General features: G+C 44.8%; 2 protein-coding genes across 2 annotated transcripts in view; one reads left to right on the top strand and one right to left on the bottom strand.

Annotated features, from left to right (window-relative positions):
- Nucleotides 1–7051: 7051 nt before the first annotated feature.
- Nucleotides 7052–8024, top strand: LOC126494270 (jupiter microtubule associated homolog 2-like). The gene has a single exon (XM_050131523.1). The coding sequence runs from the start codon at nt 7070–7072 to the stop codon at nt 7637–7639; it is 570 nt and encodes a 189-aa protein (XP_049987480.1). The 5' UTR covers nt 7052–7069; the 3' UTR covers nt 7640–8024.
- A 1979-nt stretch (nt 8025–10003) lies between these two features.
- Nucleotides 10004–17743, bottom strand: part of LOC126494282 (E3 ubiquitin-protein ligase TRIM31-like) — a 16138-nt gene continuing 8398 nt past the window's right edge. The window contains exons 5-8 of the mRNA XM_050131537.1: nt 16185–16303; nt 14910–14996; nt 14407–14448; nt 10004–11583 (exon numbers count right to left, since the gene is read on the bottom strand). Of these exons, the coding sequence (XP_049987494.1) occupies nt 11063–11583; nt 14407–14448; nt 14910–14996; nt 16185–16303 (769 nt within the window). The 3' untranslated portion in view covers nt 10004–11062. The remainder of the gene's footprint in view (nt 11584–14406; nt 14449–14909; nt 14997–16184; nt 16304–17743) is intronic.

Raw genomic sequence — 17743 nt, 5'->3', positions numbered from 1 at the left:
GGACATGAGTTCAAGGCTAGCCCGGGCTACCTGAGTCCCTGTCTAAAATAATCAAAATAAGAGAGTTAGGCAGTTGCTGCCAAGCCTTGACAATCTGAGTTTGATCCTGGGGACCCACATGGTATGGAAGGAGAGAAAGAACTCATGCAAATTGTCTCTGACCTCCCTGTATGTATATACACACCAAACAATTAAACTAATGTTATTCAATTTTTAAAAATACAAATAAGTAAATAAATAAAAAGCATTCTTCCGCAGCATGTTCCAAGGTCTTTGCCACCTTCACCCCTTATTTCTGGGGTCAGCATTATATGGGCCTCTCTCAACTCCCTTGAATCATATACCCACTCACCTAGTGTTACCCATGGGTTCCTTGCAGGCCGGCAGTGGCCTCCATCTCCAGGAACTTCTCCATGAAATGCCCTGCTTCTGCCGGAGAGCAATTCTGAAGGAGCATCTGTCCCAGAAAACAGACCCCAAAGTGGTGCGGAATGGATGGGGCATGGGTAGTAGGGGTCCAAGGTTTCTATGACCCATTGCCATTTGAGAGAGAAAAGGGGAAAGAGAGCCAGTGCTCAGAAGGACTGATCAGCAGGTATCCACCAACGCTGCTTTCACCTCCTGAACTCTAGGCGCAGCAGAATGGACAGAGGTGGGGTGTACCTGCAGGGCTAGGGATCTGCTGAAGCGGGGAGGGGCTGGCACATACTCAGGGAGAAGCAGCTTGGAAGGTGGGTGAGATGTCTTCCTCCACCCTATGTCTACGACTCCTTTCTGGCACCTGAAGTCTGTAAGATTCCAGTGCTCTTTTTTCCTAGCTCCTCCTGACTTTGGTCTCTTCTTTCCTTGATCCCGTTCATCCCAGGCAAGTGGAACCATCATTCCGTTCTGACTGAGAGGGTGTCCTGTACTTTAGGAAACTTTCCTGAGGTATTGTCTCCACCTTTCCCCACCAGGATAGTACTGTGGGTGAACAGAGCATTGCAGCCTGTGGACCTGGAGGTCCCCTCTCCTCCCTGTAGGAAGACCAGTTCACCAGGCAAGACTCCTACCTGAGGCGGGTAACTCAGGATTATCTTTCTCAGACAGGCATTCTGGGAACTGGCAAAAAATAAAAAGCTAAACAAATCAAAACCCCACAAAATATAGTCTTCATAACCAAAAGGTGCGAATTAAAAGCAAACACCTAGCGCCTATCAATATGATCAGACAGTGGCTCTAGGTGTGGAACACCCACCTCTCCTTGGTAAGTATAGATTACTTTGGTTTTCTGCACAACTGGTCGAGTGGGTTCCCTATTGGCCCACTAACCGGGCCCCGGGAAACCCTCTGCAGGGTGGGAGTCATGGAACTCAGTAAACTCCCCAACTCCCAGCAACTCCTCTAGCACAGAAACTCTGCAGGAGGCAGGGAAGCCCCGAATCCTGTCTAACTCCTTTGGAAGGCAGGACATGGTTTTCAGCTATTGGATAAATAAATGTGCTTGTCTGTATCGTTTATTAGTTGATTGATTATGATGTTTGTTTTTAGTGAGGGTCTCACTATATAACTTTAGATGACTTAGGAACTGCCATGTAGACCTGACTGGCTTTGCCTTGCAGGGCTCCTCCTGCCTCTGTCTCCTGAATGCTGAGATTACAGGCATGCAGCATCATGCCCAGCTGGATACCTAAGTTCTGCTGCTATCTGATCAACCCACAGCCTGGGAGATAACCTTTTCTCACAGGAGTCCCAGGGGGCTCACTATGACCTGCCGACGGCAGCCTCTGCTTTGGGTCTCACTATGTAGCACTGACTGTCCCAGAACTTGTGTAGACCAGGCTAGCCTTGAACTCATAGCGATACACTGCCTCCAGCGTTGGTGCTCCTCATCCTAACTGGCACATCGCCCGCTAAACTGTAAAATATCAGGGAGCGGCTTTTAGAAATTCTGAAGATGGGTGTGGTGGTGCACACTTTTAATCCCTTCTCCTTTATCTCTTAACACTTGTTTAATAAGTGGCTTTCATCCTACCCTGCAAGGTCAGAACCTGTCAGGAAAACCACAGGCTTCCTTCACAGGGCCTCTGGTGAAGAACAGCTTTAAAAATAACTTTAAAAACTACAACTAGGGCCGAAGGGATGACTCAGTGGTTAAGAATACACTGTTCTTACAGAGGAAGAGTTTGGTTCCCAGTCACCACCCCAACCGCACGCCTTCCGTGCCAGTTTACCCACAGGTAACTCCAGCTGCAGAGAATTCAGTGTCCTTCACACATGCAACACCTATACTCACACATATATACGCAAAATTAAAAATAAGAATAATAATGTATTTTTTAAAAATACAACCATTTATTTAAAGATGCATGGTTCTTTGACGAAAACACACAGATGGTATTCAGCTGTTCTGTCTCGTGCTTTTAAAACTCGGTTAGCTTTGATTTGTTCAAGGCAGAAGCCAAACCAGCCTGCTGTTGCATTTTCCTGGTGTCCTTTAGTCTGTTTTAGCTTGTACTATTTCCCCCAGCAAGTTTTGTTTGTTTGTTTTGTTTTTCTTCAGGCAGGTCTCACTCTCAAGCCCCTGCTGGCCTAGAACTTGTTATACAGGCCAGCGTGGGCGTGAATTCACAGAGATCCTCTTGCCTCTGCCTGTGGAGTATTGGGATTAAAGTCCAGCTAATGGAGAAAACCAGTTCTCCCCACTTTGAATTTCTCAAGCTGGTGTTTTCGGATTGTGTTTCCATGGTGTTGCTAATGTGATTCTGGAAGACCTAGATCTGACGGAATTCAGATTTTTTAAAACTTCTTTGTGGATGAAAAAGTAACAAAATATTGTATTCTTTTAAGGAAAAATACAGCATAAGATTATATTAAATTTCTATTCAAAATAGGAGTTATTGCATGCCTATTTCTCTTCTTTTATGTTATGTTCAGAAGGGAAAAAAAACCTAAATTTTTAGGTTGAAAAACTTGGTTCTTAGTAAAACTGATTATTTGTTGATCACACGAGCACACAAATGTGCACCATTACTGTCATGACTCAAGTGTTTTTAAAGTTAATTTTTGCTAGATTTGATTTTTGAGATGCGGCGTCACTTTGCCGACAGTCTGATCTCCAGTTTGAGGGCTCTGTCGTTTCTCCTGTCTCAGTCTATTTGAGCAGCTGAACTACAGGCTCATATAGGCCAAGCTAAGCCACTTAAATTAACTGTCCTCAAGTATGTAAGCTGTCAGCTGCCCAGATAGGTTCATTTTCATCTCATTTGTCTGTTCATGAGGCAGCCCCCATTTATTGCCCAATTTAATTAATAAATTAATTGAATTAATTACTTAGCTCTGGCTGGCCAGGCACTCAGAGATTGCCAGTCTCTCTGTTAATCCCACTGATCAAGAATAAGACCGCTACCACAGTTTAAAGCCAAATTTGAAGTAAGCTTTAATTAAATACTGGCCAGGTAGATGGATTCTGGCCAAATTCATATCTTATGTTCCTGGGAAATGGCCCAGAATCAAGTATGGCAAGGGCTTAAGAAGGAAAACCTAATTCATTGCATTTCCCAGCAGGTCCAATCAGGGACAAGCATGTATTCTGACTTATTTCCTGCCTACACACCTCACACCCACATGTGATCTGGTGAAGACAGGTCAAACAAATTTGTTTAGGGGAATGAAAAACATGTGGCTTGTTATCCCCCATAAACAACAGCCTCCAGCATTTCAGGAACCATCGGAGGCATTTTTTTTTCACGTATTTCTAAGGCATAGTAATTACAACTTAAAATATAACTTTGGCTCTCACCTCTCCTGGAATCAATTTGGTTTTATAATAATTGAGGTTTTAAGGCACAGAAGAAAAGGCAGTCAGGGTGTTCAAGGTAGCCCCTTGTACCTGTTTCTCAACAAGGTGTGGACAGATCCTTTCTGATGGTGACTTCTCTTTCGGTCTGTTGATGAGGTTGGCTGCTTCCAGTTGAGGACAGTTCACACAGTGTTCTGGTGAACAAGTATGCCATTAGACTTCACAGAGCTTAAAGCTTTATTCTCGGCTCGGGCATTTGGAGGAGAAGAAATTTTGGGCCTCTATCAGGTGCAACCCAGGCCAAACTTTAACCTTGATACCATTCCAATGCTATGGATCGGAGGTAAAGGAAGAACAGAGGTAGTTGCAGTGGATAGTGATAAGGGCTTGGGATGTTCTGGGAATCAGGGACAGGAAACCTGAATAATGGGAAGATATGCTCAAAGAGGCATGAAAGGTATCGCATCTTAGAAGATGACCTCCCTATGATCGTGATCCATGTAGACACCTACACTCCCTGTACAGACCCACGAATTCTCCTGGGGATCGGTGGCTCAGTGAGCAGCTGGCGTCAGGAGCCAGAGATGCCAAGCTCCCAGAAACCATACAAAAGTTTCATCTGCAGATGGCCTAGCCCGGGAGTGAGCTGGGAGATCTTACTCAATATGCTGACCCTGTTCACGCAGGAGACTAATTCTCAGGGGCCCAGGGAAACCACCTCCAGGACCCTGGGCCTGAGGAAATCAGGGGACAGGGGTCGGGGAAATCAGTGGAAAGGGTAGCTCTGCTCTATTGCTTCTCTCAACAACGGGGCCTCTGACTTTGCTCTTGGATCTCTAGCGTCAGGTGAGTCTTCAGCAGGCAGAGGTATCTCAAGAAGCTATTTCGTCATGGAAGACAGCTGACAATAACTAGAATATACATGAAGTGTTTGTGTGCTATGCATCTTAAAAAAAAAAAAAACCAAGCCTCAGAAGCCCTCTTTGATTTCCCCATAACTCGAACTCTGAAAAACCAATCCTTACTAGGGAAAGCATGAGAAGAAGGCTGGAATGGAAGGAAACAGCAATCCTAACTGTGGTCAAAATATATTTTTCAAAGTTCATAAAATGGTTTGGCCATGTGCACACACAGCAAGGGTCATGCTCGGGCCTTGGGAGACTCTGGTATACCGGCGAGTAACTTGGCTGTGGATGTTCTCTCCAGGATTTATTGCATGTTTCTTCTTCAGGCTGAGCCCACTCTGCACCTCAACTATGTCATTCTGAGAAATTAATAACTACTTTCGAATGTTCCCAAGGCCTTGGTGAGATCCAAAGTTCATAAATTCTCCTGCAATCAGGAAGTGTTTGATTCCATAGTATCATGCTTTTATGACATAGGTGTGTCCACTGTGGTGCTTATCACAAACCAGAGGGGCAGGTACCTTGGACTGGGCTCTCTTTTCCTTCTCTCCAGTCTCCCCCCTCGCTTCTCTTCTCTCTCATCTCTCCCTCTGTCTCTCTCCAGGAAATCAAACATTGGAGACAAGTACTGGACCACTCAGTTCCACCTCAAGTTTTAGTTATTTAGTTTTATTTAGACTTTAATTTATTTAGACTTTAATTCAACAAGTTGCCCCAGCCAACCTTGAACTTCCGGTCCTGCTGCCTCAGCTTCTGGAGTATCTGTGATTCCCAACCCAGGCCTCCAGGACTGGCTGAATTCCTCCCTTTTTATGGTATCTTTTTACAGTGTTCACAGTGTTTTCTTTCCAGAAGTTTCCCAGGATTGTTTGCCAGTTTAGTGAACCACTAATTGTCTCAATGCATTTCAAACTAACTGGGCTTTTGTTCTGTGGCTGTAACACTTGAGATGTTCCCAAGAGACTGTGATCACAGCAATGCACCAAGCTCTCCCATAGCCTGTGATTAATGCCTCCTAGGTTCACCTTTCCCCTAGCCCCTCCTCATCACCCTCTCCTTCAGAGATCCCCTGCTTCTTCTTCCTCTTCCTCTTCTCCCTCCTCCCCTTCTTTTTTGAGACAGTCTCATGTAGCCCAGGCTGGCCAGAAACTTGTAGAAATCCTCCAGTCTTGATCTTCTGAGCGTTGGGATTATAGGTAAATACCACCATATTCTACATCATTTTCATTCATCCATTGCTTGATTATTATTTCTATTTTCAGAGAACCTCATGTATCTGAGGGTGTTCTTCAACACACTATGTAGACAAAGATGTTCTAGTCAGATGTAGCAGCCCAAAGCTTTAATTCTAGAATGTAGGAGGCAAGGTCAGGCAGATCTCTAAATTTTAGGCTAGCTTGGTCTATCTACAAAGCAAGTTCCAAGAGAGTAAGGCTACTTAGGAAGACCCTATCTCAAAGTAAAAAAACACAACAAAGAGCCTTGAACTTCTGATCATATTGCTTCCAATTCCCTTCTAAGTGCTGAGAAAAAAAGTTTGAGACACCAGCCAGGTGATGGCAACACATGCCTTTAATCTCAGCCCTCGGGAGGCAGAAGCTGGGAAGATCACAAGATCTCCGTGAGTTCAAGGCCAGCCTGGTCTATAAAGTGAGTTCCAGGACAGGCTCCAAAGCTATACAGAAAGAAATTCCTGTCTTGAAAAACAAAACAAACAAACAAAAGAAGAAGCAAGTGCTCTCTTGAAGGGCCGTAATTCCAGAACTATCAGAATAAATGGGTCAAACAGTCAATAGAGAGAATTTAACATTCTTAATGATCTAAAGTGCCAGTTATCAGCTTACATGTGATAGAGAAAACATCACTGGGATTCATTCAGGATTGTAACTCTAAATCTAAAAATCAGAAAGATGGGACTGGGTGTAGTTCAGGTACTAGGGTTCATATCTAGCAAGCCCGAAGGATATTGCATTGCATATTGAAACTGCTGAATTTATACCAGATGATACAGAATTGACTTCATTATTTATCCAGGTGCAAGACATAATCAGGAATAGGTTTTGTCCTATATACATAATACATATCCGATCTCATATGGGTCTGCCAGGTCCTCTAGCACAAGCTAGCGCAGAAATTGAGCAATTATTAATTGGAAGTGTGTTGCAGGCCTAAGAATTTCATAAAAAATCATGTCAATAGCAAAGGTTTAAAGAGTTTTCTATTACATGACAACAAGCCAAGGAGAATATAAAGAGATACTCTTTCTATAACCAAACACCACTACCTGCAGGGAGTAACCCAAAGGGTACTCAAAGAAATGTGAGCTGGCAGATGGATGTGTTCCACTTTGAAGAATTTGGAGAGACGCGGGGCGGCAGCCGACATGTTCCAGGGCTCGGACGGCCAGCCTGGCGAGTCGGGCTCCAGATCCATGAAGCCCCCAGGAGGAGAATCGAGCAATCTTTTTGGAAGTCCAGAAGAAGGTGTTCCTTCAAGCAAACCTAATAGGATGGCATCTAATATTTTTGGACCAACTGAAGAACCTAAAAACATACCGAAGCGGACAAATCCTCCAGGGGGCAAAGGAAGTGGTATCTTTGATGCATCGACTCCTGTGCAGACTCGACAGAGACTGAACCCACCTGGCGGGAAGACTAGTGACATATTTGGGTCCCCAGTCACTGCCACTGCACCCCTGGCACACCCAAACAAGCCCAAGGATCATGTTTTGCTATGTGAAGGTGAAGACTCTAAATCGGACCTGAAAGATACAACAAACTTACCCCGAGGAGAGCAGAGCGAGAAGGGAAGCTCAAAAGAAGCAGACCATGCCAAGATAACAGAGCCCACACCTACAGTTGACAGTCATGAGCCCAGACTGGGACCGCGGCCTTGGTCCCACAACAAGGTCCTGAACCCACCAGGAGGCAAATCCAGCATCTCCTTCTATTGAGAGGCTCCTCCTCTGCCTGTACTCAGACCGGAAACTCAGAGATAGGGTATTGAAATGTTAGTGCTTCCTTTAACCCAAATGAGTCGGGGTGGGAGAGGGGTTGTCATGCGTGTGGGGTTGCCTGCTCATAGGCCTGATGCCTTTGGAGGAGCTGCAGAAGGACTGTGCCTTCCAGACTGCCAAGATACACATCTGTGGGGATAAAGTGGGGCGCTCTTACGCCTCGTCTGTAGTTGTTCTGTGTGGAACAGTAAGGTTCTGGGAAGGGCGAAAGAGATGGCACCCGTTAGCAGAAGGCTCATTAGGGTATGTCTCGTCCTTGTATCAACAGTCTGCTGGCTGTTGGGCATCTAAGAATGGTGGTTTGGCTGGGAAAAAAAGAAAAGAGAAAGAAAGGAAAAAACAAACAAACTACCTATCCCTCACTGTGGGATGGAAGAGAAACACATAGACAAAAACTCTTAAAGACAGAGTGAGGTCTACATAGCCTTTCCTTTCAGGGAATGCTTATCACCAAAATGTTTCCACCTCTGAGGTTACCTCTGAGCCCTAGTGTCTCCTTTTCCTTTTGTTCCCCTCAATACGTCACCCTGTAGTGTTGGAATGTGACTGCTCTTTTTGGTAGCAGTCAGCAGAAAATCAAACAGTTGTTCTCAGTCTTGTCCTGAGTGGAAGGTTTGGATGCCCTGATCCTCTGAATTGTAGTCTCCTTCCTGCTCCTAACACCATGGCCAGGTCTAGGTAGCAGCCTGTCTTCCTTTATGGTTGGTTTGATTCCTGCCATGCCAGGTTTGCATATGGGTTGTTCCTTTTGTTTCTCCCATCAGCCTTGAGTCTAACCTTAGTTCCTCACCGTGAGGGCTCTTGCTATCTGTGGTTCTTCCTGTACATAAGGCCTCAACCTCTGCAGGGTTTTAAAGACTACTCAAATATGTCCAGGTATTGGGTGAATTTTTGATTTTCCCGTCTGTTCCTGTAGTTGGGAGGAAGACCTGCTGAAGAACACTGGGTTGGGTGGGTTTCTTTAGCCATCTGCAGAGGTATTGTTAAGATCAGCAGCTTATGGACTGTGCTTCTAACACCTAGAAAACATCACTGTGTACACCAAAGCAGAAGAGTGGCCTAAGCCACCTTTAGAAAGCTTCAGACTTCTTAACCTTGTTCGTGAACAGTGCCCCTCAGGCCTGGATAGTGAGTATTTTGGCAATAAGGTCACGACTGTCATCTGACAGCAGAGATCCTGGCTCCACAGCCATGCTACCTGCTGCCCGGTCTTTCATGTCAGGCATATCTCCGTCCTGTTCCGTCTTTAAGGGCTGCAGCCTTAGTTCCTTGGTTCCCGCTTGTGGGCGTCTGTGAAAGGGCTCCTGAGTGGTGCTACAGAGCTTTATAGCAGATGCCAGAAATGTCCTCTTCAGAGTTTGGGGAAGCAACAGTTCTGCAGTCACGCTCATTGGCCTAGATGCTAAAGTGCCTGCAGGAGCCCCTGCGGGGTTCTGCTTCCAGCACCTGGTTCATTGAGGGCTTTGACCATGGCTTTGTCAACCAAAGAGTTTATACCTTTCTGCTGCCCTGTTTCCTGAAGCCAAGAAACATGTATTACATGTATGTAATTCTGTAACAACTCAAATGGGTTGTGGTTAAGTCATGAGGATGTCATTTGGAATTCAGAGTATGTTTTCCATTTAAGAAAATGTCATAAATGTTTGCTTATTTTGCCCAGACTCTAACATCTTTAACTTATAAGGAAATGATACAATGATAGAAACAAACCTCCTTTTGTAACTGCTTTCTTAAGTAGAAAATGATTTGTGAGTTCCAAATTGCATTGTCAATAAAAAAATCTGACATCACTGTGCTGGCCCTGCTGCTGGTCCAGCGAGAGAAGAGCTCCAAGACCACTTGCTGGCCTGGATGGCTGAGAGACTATGGGAACCTGAGACAGTGACCCATAGCAGCTGCCTTACTCGCTCCTCTTTCTCTGAAACTGGGCCCAGAGCATGGCCAGTCTGCCGCCCAGGAAGAGGCCCTGCCCGGCTAAATCCAGTGGAATACAGTTCTCACACCTGCATTAGCCTTAACACTTTGTTTAAGTGCATTTGGTGCCAACATTTTTCTAGCACTATGTCAGAGCAAGAAACCTGTCCTTACATCATAATGCGATTTTATAGGAATGTTTTGTTATTTTTATGAGACAAAACGGGGTATAATGGTTGAATTAAACTTAGTAACCACAAAAAAAAAGAATTTGGAAAATTAAAATATGTACACCATACCATTGACACTTATTCAGGCTTTCAGTGGGCAACTGCTTTAAGCTCAGAAAAGGCTGATTCAGTAATCACACATTTATTAGAAGTTATGGCCATCATGGGTATACATGCACAAATAAAGACAGATAGTGGTCCAGTGTATGTCTCTAGGAAAATGAAACATTTTTTGCATATTATAATATTAAGCATGTTGCAGGTATACCACACAATCCTACAGGTCAAGTAGTTATAGAAAGATCAAATTGAACTATAAAGGATATGTTAAACAAACAAAAAGGGGTAGAAAATGCTGCTGTGGGAAGCACATACAAAGTTAAATTATATAGAATATTGTATGCATGCATGCTTCTACCTCTGCTTAAAACAAGTTTTTATATATTGATATAAATTTATTATATTTCAATGTACATTTCTACCTCTGATCAAGATACTTATACATCATTTACATTTGGAGGTCATTGTCCTCATTTATTACACAGTTGTTTATTGTCTTAATCTTTAAGTTATATAGGTATTAAGAATTATAGATCAATAGTCATCTATGTTTGTCATACTTATAGTTAGACTTGATTCTGCAAGTAGCCTCTGGTTCTCAGACTTCAGGAAAGGGTGAGAGTCGGTTGTTCAAGTTTAGAGTCATGGGAGCTGCAGGTAGTGAAGTAGAGAAAGGGGCAGGCAGGGTGCTGGACGGCGTCTTGGACTTGCATCTCAAGCAGGGAGTGGCCAGATATTTTCTACTTAACTGTTGATAAAGTTTGGCCATTTTCAATTATGTCATTTTATGAAGTGCAGTGATGAAAACCATTGTGGTTAGTATTTGAGAGTCCACTGTCTTCTTTACTCAGGGAAAGAAGTATGTGTAAAGTGTGTAGGGTGTGTGTGTAGTGTAGTGGGTGTAGGGTGTGTAAGGTGTGCAGGGTGTGTGGGGTGTGTAGGGTGGGTGGGGTTTTTAGGGTGTGTGGGGTGTGTAGTGTGTGTATATATGTTTAGGGTGTGCAGTGTGTATAGGGTGTTTAGGGTGTGTAGGGTGTATGGAGTGTGTATGGGGTATGTAGTGTGCCTGAGAAGGGCTAAGCTTCATTCCTGCCACTTGCATTCAATCATGAGGGATGGGTGGGGAAGAGACTAAGGGACCCACGGGAGAGCAGCCCTAGGGGCTCAGGGTGATAGATCTGCAGGTAGGGAAAAGCCCAAAAAGGGGAAAGACCTGTCTGTCAAAGGAAGTTTGGAAGGTGTAGACATGTTTGTTAGTGATTGCATCATAGAAGATGATAGCTCCACGGTCATAATCCACATAGACACCCACTTTCGTAAGACAGATTGAGAGATTCTTCTGGGTACTGCAGTTGGTGATTGGCTGACATCCAGAGGACGAGATCCGCAATGCCCACAAGCAGCATGGCTCAGAGTTCTGAATCTGGGACCCCTGAGGCAACTTGGCGACCACACCCACTATGCCAAGCATACCTGGGGGTCCCTGGATTTCTGCCTCCCACACCACACAGCCTGAGGAGAGGCCTGGGGAGCCCCTCACACAGTGGAAAGGATAGAGTTGTCGAGGTTTTGCCTGAGTATTAGATTTGCCATCGATGACATACAAGCTTGCTTTCTTTAGATCCTGAGAAAAGATGAGGTTTGGGTCAGCTGAGGCCATGTCCAGGGTCATAGGTTCTGTGGAAAGATAAAGAAGAGTGAAGAGGGATGGTTTCAGGCCAAGTCCTCCAGCATTCGGCTTTTGAGTTTCTCATGATGTAGCTAGAGGGAGAATTTCCCCTTCAAATTCAGAATCCATGTCCTCAGAGAAGACTTCTGCCTGTTTATTTTTGTTTTCTGAGAAGGGGGGTCTCATATAACCCAAGCAGGACTGAAATTTTCTGTGCAGCTAAGGACAATCTTGAACTTCTTATTTTTTAAACTGCACCTCCCTAGTGCTGGAATTATAGATGTGGGATACCATGCCCATGCTCTCTACACCCCCTCTCCAGTATCTCTCCCCACACTCCATCCCCAGGCCTCAAATTTAGCCCCTGATTTTAAGAGGTTCTGTTCTGTGGGTGCAGAGGGAAGCTCCCCCAGTCCACGTGGTAGTAGAATCATTTTGTACAGAGGCCTTGAATCAAGGTCATAAAACCCTGGACAATTTGGATCTTCTAACAATGAAGATATGCCTTCCCATTTCCACATTTCCTGGTTCTCATTTGGCAAACAGTTGGGGCTACTATGAGAGGTCAGGTTCAGCCTGATTTTCTAAAGTTGGGGTCACCACTAGTCTGACTTTCTGAAACTGATTTCCTGGGGCCAGGAGGTGACTCAAACAACAAGGCCTGTGCCCCCAAACCTGACACCTGATTTCAGTCCAGAAACCCACATGGTGGGAGACTGACTTCCCCAAGTCATCCTTTGACTCCCCACATAGGCACGTGTGTGCATGTGTGAGTGCACATAATAGAATGGAATCCCTCAAACACAGGAGGACTGAAGAAGTGGATATTCAGAAACTCTTGATGTGTCCCACCCTCGTATTATGGCTTAGACACTGAATGGCAGTTTATTAAAGCTATAGAGTCTTTATCTGTCCTATTCAAAGACTAGAGCATCAGTGGTCCCAGCTCTGCTAAGGTTTAGAAAGTGGGAACATTTTAGCCCCTCATTTGGTGTTGAATTTCAGCCTTTGCTGCAATGATAGTTTTCCTCTGCTGTGTGCAGGGCTTGGGGAGAGATGATGGATGTGGAAGTGTGCATTAAAGCAAGTGGTCAGGGTCACTGGGGTAGGCTAGGGGCATGACCCAAGCAGATCTTACCCATTTCTGATCTCCAGACCTGGCTAAGTTGCATTACTGGGGGTCAGGGGTGTGGGGATGAAAACTATAGAGAAAGACAGTGGTAGGAACTTCTAAGGTCTACCGGGGGCATCAGAATCAAAGCAATTGGAGAAGAGCAGCATTGGGTGAGAATGACCACCACGGGGGCTCGTCTTCTGTTTTGTTGGAGGTGCTCATTGCCAGGCATGGTGGTGCATACACCTCTAATTCCAGCACTTGGGAAGCTGAGACAGGAGAACTACCATGAGTTCAAAGGCAGTCTGGGCTACATGAGATTCTGTCTCAAAAGCAAGCAAACAAAGAAAGGACTGAGGAGATGGTTTGGCTGTGTAGGCATGAGGACATGAGTCGTGATCCCCAGCATCTAATGATAAAATCTTGGTGTGGCCCTTGCACACCTGTAACCCTGGGGCTGAGTAGCAGAGATGGCTGGATGGGCATGGGCCTCAGTAGCAAGACAGCCCACACTATCTAGTGAGCTTGAGGTTCTTGTCCATGAAACTAAGGAAGAGTGTAAAAGAAGATGCCTAAGTCTAGCCTCCATGAGTTCACATGCACACATACACATACGCACACACGCACTTACCACATACACCACACACATGCACACATACAGCACACACATACACCACACACATGAGCACACACAAAGTGCACACACGCACAAACATACCACACACACCACACACCACAAACATCACACACATGCGTGCACACCTGCATCACACACATGTGTACACATGCACAAACACACATCACACATGCGCACACATGCACACAATCCAGCCAGAGGGAGAGAAGAAAGAAAGAACTAATAAAAGACAAGTGAGATGGCTTGGCAGATACAGATACAGATGCTTGCTCCCTAAGCCCAAAACTCATAAAATTTTCATGTAAGGGGAGAACACTCTTCACAAAATATCCTCTCATCTCCATTGTGCATAAGTATAAACGTAAATTTTAATCAAGAAAATAAAAATTTTAAAGAGAAAATGCAAAGGGTTTGGGGGAGCTAGAAGGAAAGAGCAACATCCAGGGGTGTGCAGCCCACAACTCTGATGTTGTCAGTGTGCACAGAGCCCAGCTCACATCCAGCTCCTCCTCCAGGAACATGGAGTAAGGGGCTCAGTTTTGCTCCAGAGCAGTGCTGAAGGGGGATGCTGTCCCAGAAAGGGGGCCTCGAAGTGAAAGGGGATGGAATAGGGCTGAGCATTAGGTCCTGCTGAGCTGCAGAGGCAGTAGGAGGGGCATAGACCAAGCAGCAGGGTGCACCTGCACATTAGGGGTCCCTTGTTGGTGGCTAGGTCTTTCCTAGTGAAGGTATAGCTTGGGAAGCAGAAGAGGGAGATGCCTGGCCCTCATTCTCAGTCTACCCATCTCAGGCCCCTGAGGTCTGCACAATTACACAGCCCTTCTCTGTCCCTTCTGTGGGAAGCCTTACTCATCTTTCCAATCTTTTTTGTTGTTGTTGTTGTTGTTGTTGTTCCTGTATTTCTCAGGGGAGCTTGGAGCAATCAGGGTGTTCTGCATGTTAGGTAGCTCTTCCCAGGGTCTGGTCTCTAACTTTCCTCTGCTGTATCAGAGCCATGAATGAACAGAACACTTTGACTTGCACACCTAGCAAACCCTTGCTTCCCTACAGAAAGACCCGTGTGTCAAGCAAAAAACCTACCTGAGCTGAGCAACTCTGAGTTGTTCATCTGTAACAGGAGCCCTAAGATTTGAGAGAGAAAACAAATTTTAGGTTAATAACAAGTGGCTATAAATTAAAAGTCATATTGGGGATGAGCAGCTGATCCTGGCTTTTATCCTGACTGCCCTCAAAGCTGAACCAATCAGATGACATCATAACAGGCATTGTCCCAGTGGATCTCAACTCCTCAGCTCTGCTGGGCAACTAGGCCTGTTAGGTCAGCTCCAACTACAGACTGAGCTGCCTCCGCCTGAGCCTTGTGCAATGAAGAAATACACCTATAAATTTCCATTTATAATGAACATTTTTAATTAGTCGGGGTGTCACTATGATTACCTAAAAGTACAATAATAAAATAATTCTATAAGCTTGTTCTTCATTGGTGTTAACACACACACTGGACCTTTCATCCTCAATCTCCCATTGAGAAGACATTTTGTATTCTTCACTTTCCCCAAACACCAGATTATGTACACACTTACAGTTCTTTGTGTCCTTTATATCCAGGCTGTTCAGGAATGTGCTTTTATCTTCCTTTCCTTCAGTTGTCAAGTTGTCTGTGAGGAGAGAGTGAAGGAGATGGAGTGTTGACAGAGGTTAAGCAGGCAACAGGAACCACACAGTGAGGCACTGATTGCTCATGTAGGAAGATGTGTTACTGGGATTTCTCGCGTAGTCTCAGTGGACAAAGAAGGCAGCAAACAGGGAGAGCTTCCCTTGAATCTCCCTGATGTGGCTCTTCAGTACAGCCCAGTCCAGAACAGAAATATTGGAGCCACAAGCATAAGCCACTGGATTTGGAATTTTCTAGATGTTATTTTGAAACCCTAAAAGACCAGGGCATGCTGACACAGGAGGATGTCAACTTTTAGTCCACAGTACATAGTGAGTTCCAGTGTCTCAAAAGGAAAGGAAAAGGGAGCTGGAAAGAGGCCTCAGTGGTTAACAGCACCAGGGAACCCGGTTCAGTTCTCAGCATCCACTGAAACTCCAGTCCCAGGGCACTGGCACCCTCTTCTGACTTCCATGGACACCAGTCATATATACAACACATGCACTCAAAACACCCATACAAATAAAATAAATAAAACATTTTTAAAAGTAAATGAAATGAATTTAAATAATATGTTTTCTTTAGCTCAGAATGTTAAAACATACTGTCATTTCAGCATGTCCAATAAAGGTTGAATGCTATCTGGGCACTGTGCTTTGTGTTCTAGACCCAGTTACTCAGAAGATCACTGCGGTCTTCCATAAGAGACTACCCTGGACAATATTTCTGTTTGCTTTTGTTTTCATTTCTATATTTTATGCTCCATTTTAATATTATTTCTTTTAGAGTCAATGTGTATTCTTTGCGTACACTATGTATGAATGCGGTGTTTTGATGCCCAGGGATACATGTGATAAGCAACAACCAAATTGGTAACATACTTCTAGTCCCATGTTCACCACCAAGTAAATAAGGAAAATTTCTGAGCTAAGAGGTGCTTTGACTCTGGGGATGTAGCTCAGACTGCAGAGTGCTTCTCAAGCAAGCATGAAGTCCCGCATTCTATCCTCAGCATTAAACCTAATGAAACACAACATGAGAAATTTCTGCATAATGGTTCTATGAAGGTACTCAGCATTCAGCCTGGGTTCTGAAAGGCTCAGGTCTGGCACCAGAGACATCAGGCAGTATCTTGGTTGATGAAAAGAATCCTGAGGCAGGTAAGCAAAGGAAGTGGCAGACACATCTTACCTGATAATTTTTTTCAGTCTTTCTATCTTGGACTCATTACTTGCTTTTGCTTCACTGACTTTTTTATCCAGGTTAGGAACTGGGGTTGGGTTCTGAAACTGAAATTCTGTATCCCTGTGAAGATATGTTGATCTTAGTGGTAAGTTTCAGGATAGAGAGTGGGCAGGAAGGACCTGGGAGCTCATTCCTGGGGAGGAGGCAGAGTGATAAATACAGTCTAGAGCCAGGGAACTGAGTGTCAGGGGCTGTTGACAGAGGTTTCTGATGTGGGAGTGTCATATCAATCTGTTGATTTCATTGGTTGAGCAATAAAGAAACTGCTTGGCTGGCCCTGATAGGTTAAAGCATAGGTGGGAGGAGTAAACAGAATAGAATTCTGGGAGGAAGAGGAAGTGAGGTCAGACTCTGCTCTGCTCCCGGAGAGACCCAACAGCTCTGCTCTCTGGAGCAGAGACGCCATGCTCAGCTCTCCCGGGTAGACTTGACAGCTCTGCTCTCTGGAGCAGAGATGCCAGGCTCCGCTCTCCCAGGCAGCTCCGACCCAGGATGGATGTAGGCTAGAATCTTCCCGGTAAGCGCACCTTGGAGTGCTTACATTATTAGAAATGGGCTAGTCCAGGTGCGAGAATTAGCCTAGAAGAGGCTAGATAGAAACGGGCCAAGCAGTCTTTAAATTAATACAGTTTGTGTGTTGTTATTTCGGGCATAAGCTAGCCAAGTGGCCAGGGTGCTAGGGACGCAGCCCTGCCGCCACTCCTATCTCAACAGGTTTCTGTCCTGCCTGGTCACACAGCCTTTCAGTCCCAAAGAAACACACAGAGGTCTACATAAATCATAAACTGCTTGACCTATTAGCTTCAGGCTTCTTATCAACTCTTATAACTTACATTAACCCATAATTCTTGTCTCTATTAACCATGTGGTTTGGTACCTTTTGTCAGCAAGGTATTCCCATCTTGCTTCCTCTGTTTCTGGGTGATGACTACAGAGGTGCTTTTCTTCTTCCTAGAATTCTCCTGTTCTGGTCACCCCACCTCTACTTCCTGCCTGGCTGCCCTGCCTATACATCCTAACTGGCTACTGGCCAATCAGCATATTATTAAACTAGTACAATAGATAAAACTTTGCAGGATATAAGACCATTGTCCCCTGTCAGGGAGGCCAGGACAGGAATGCAGGCTGAATGAGATCAGACCCAAGAAAATATAAAAAATGAAGATGAGAGATGGATCAGAAAAGAGAAAAGGGACAGGAATTAGGGAGGTAGAGTAGGAAACCCAGGGTTCACCTCATTGACCAAGAGGAATGTGGGAGAGGAATGAAGCTGGGAAAGAAAATACTGATCTGTGTGATTATTTCAGCAGTCTGAGCAGCCAGGAACAAACAAGCGGCCTCAATACAACAAACTGGTGCTCAAGCTTGTGCCATTTTAATCTGCATAAAACCTAAGAAAGTAAAAAGTAATTTTAGACATAAAAGAATGAGTTAATCATGACTTCTTGGTAGCCAGCATTTTGCTAATGGCATGTTGCATCTCCTTTAAGAGAGGTCTTTCTGATTCAGCAGTAGCAT

Source organism: Alexandromys fortis, unplaced genomic scaffold, assembly GCF_014885135.2.
Source record: "Alexandromys fortis isolate MF-2015 unplaced genomic scaffold, M_Fortis_MF-2015_v1.1 scaffold_372, whole genome shotgun sequence".
Classification (NCBI taxonomy): domain Eukaryota; kingdom Metazoa; phylum Chordata; class Mammalia; order Rodentia; family Cricetidae; genus Alexandromys; species Alexandromys fortis.
The sequence above is the reverse complement of the archived record's forward strand: the minus strand, read 5'-3'. Positions and strand labels throughout refer to the sequence as shown.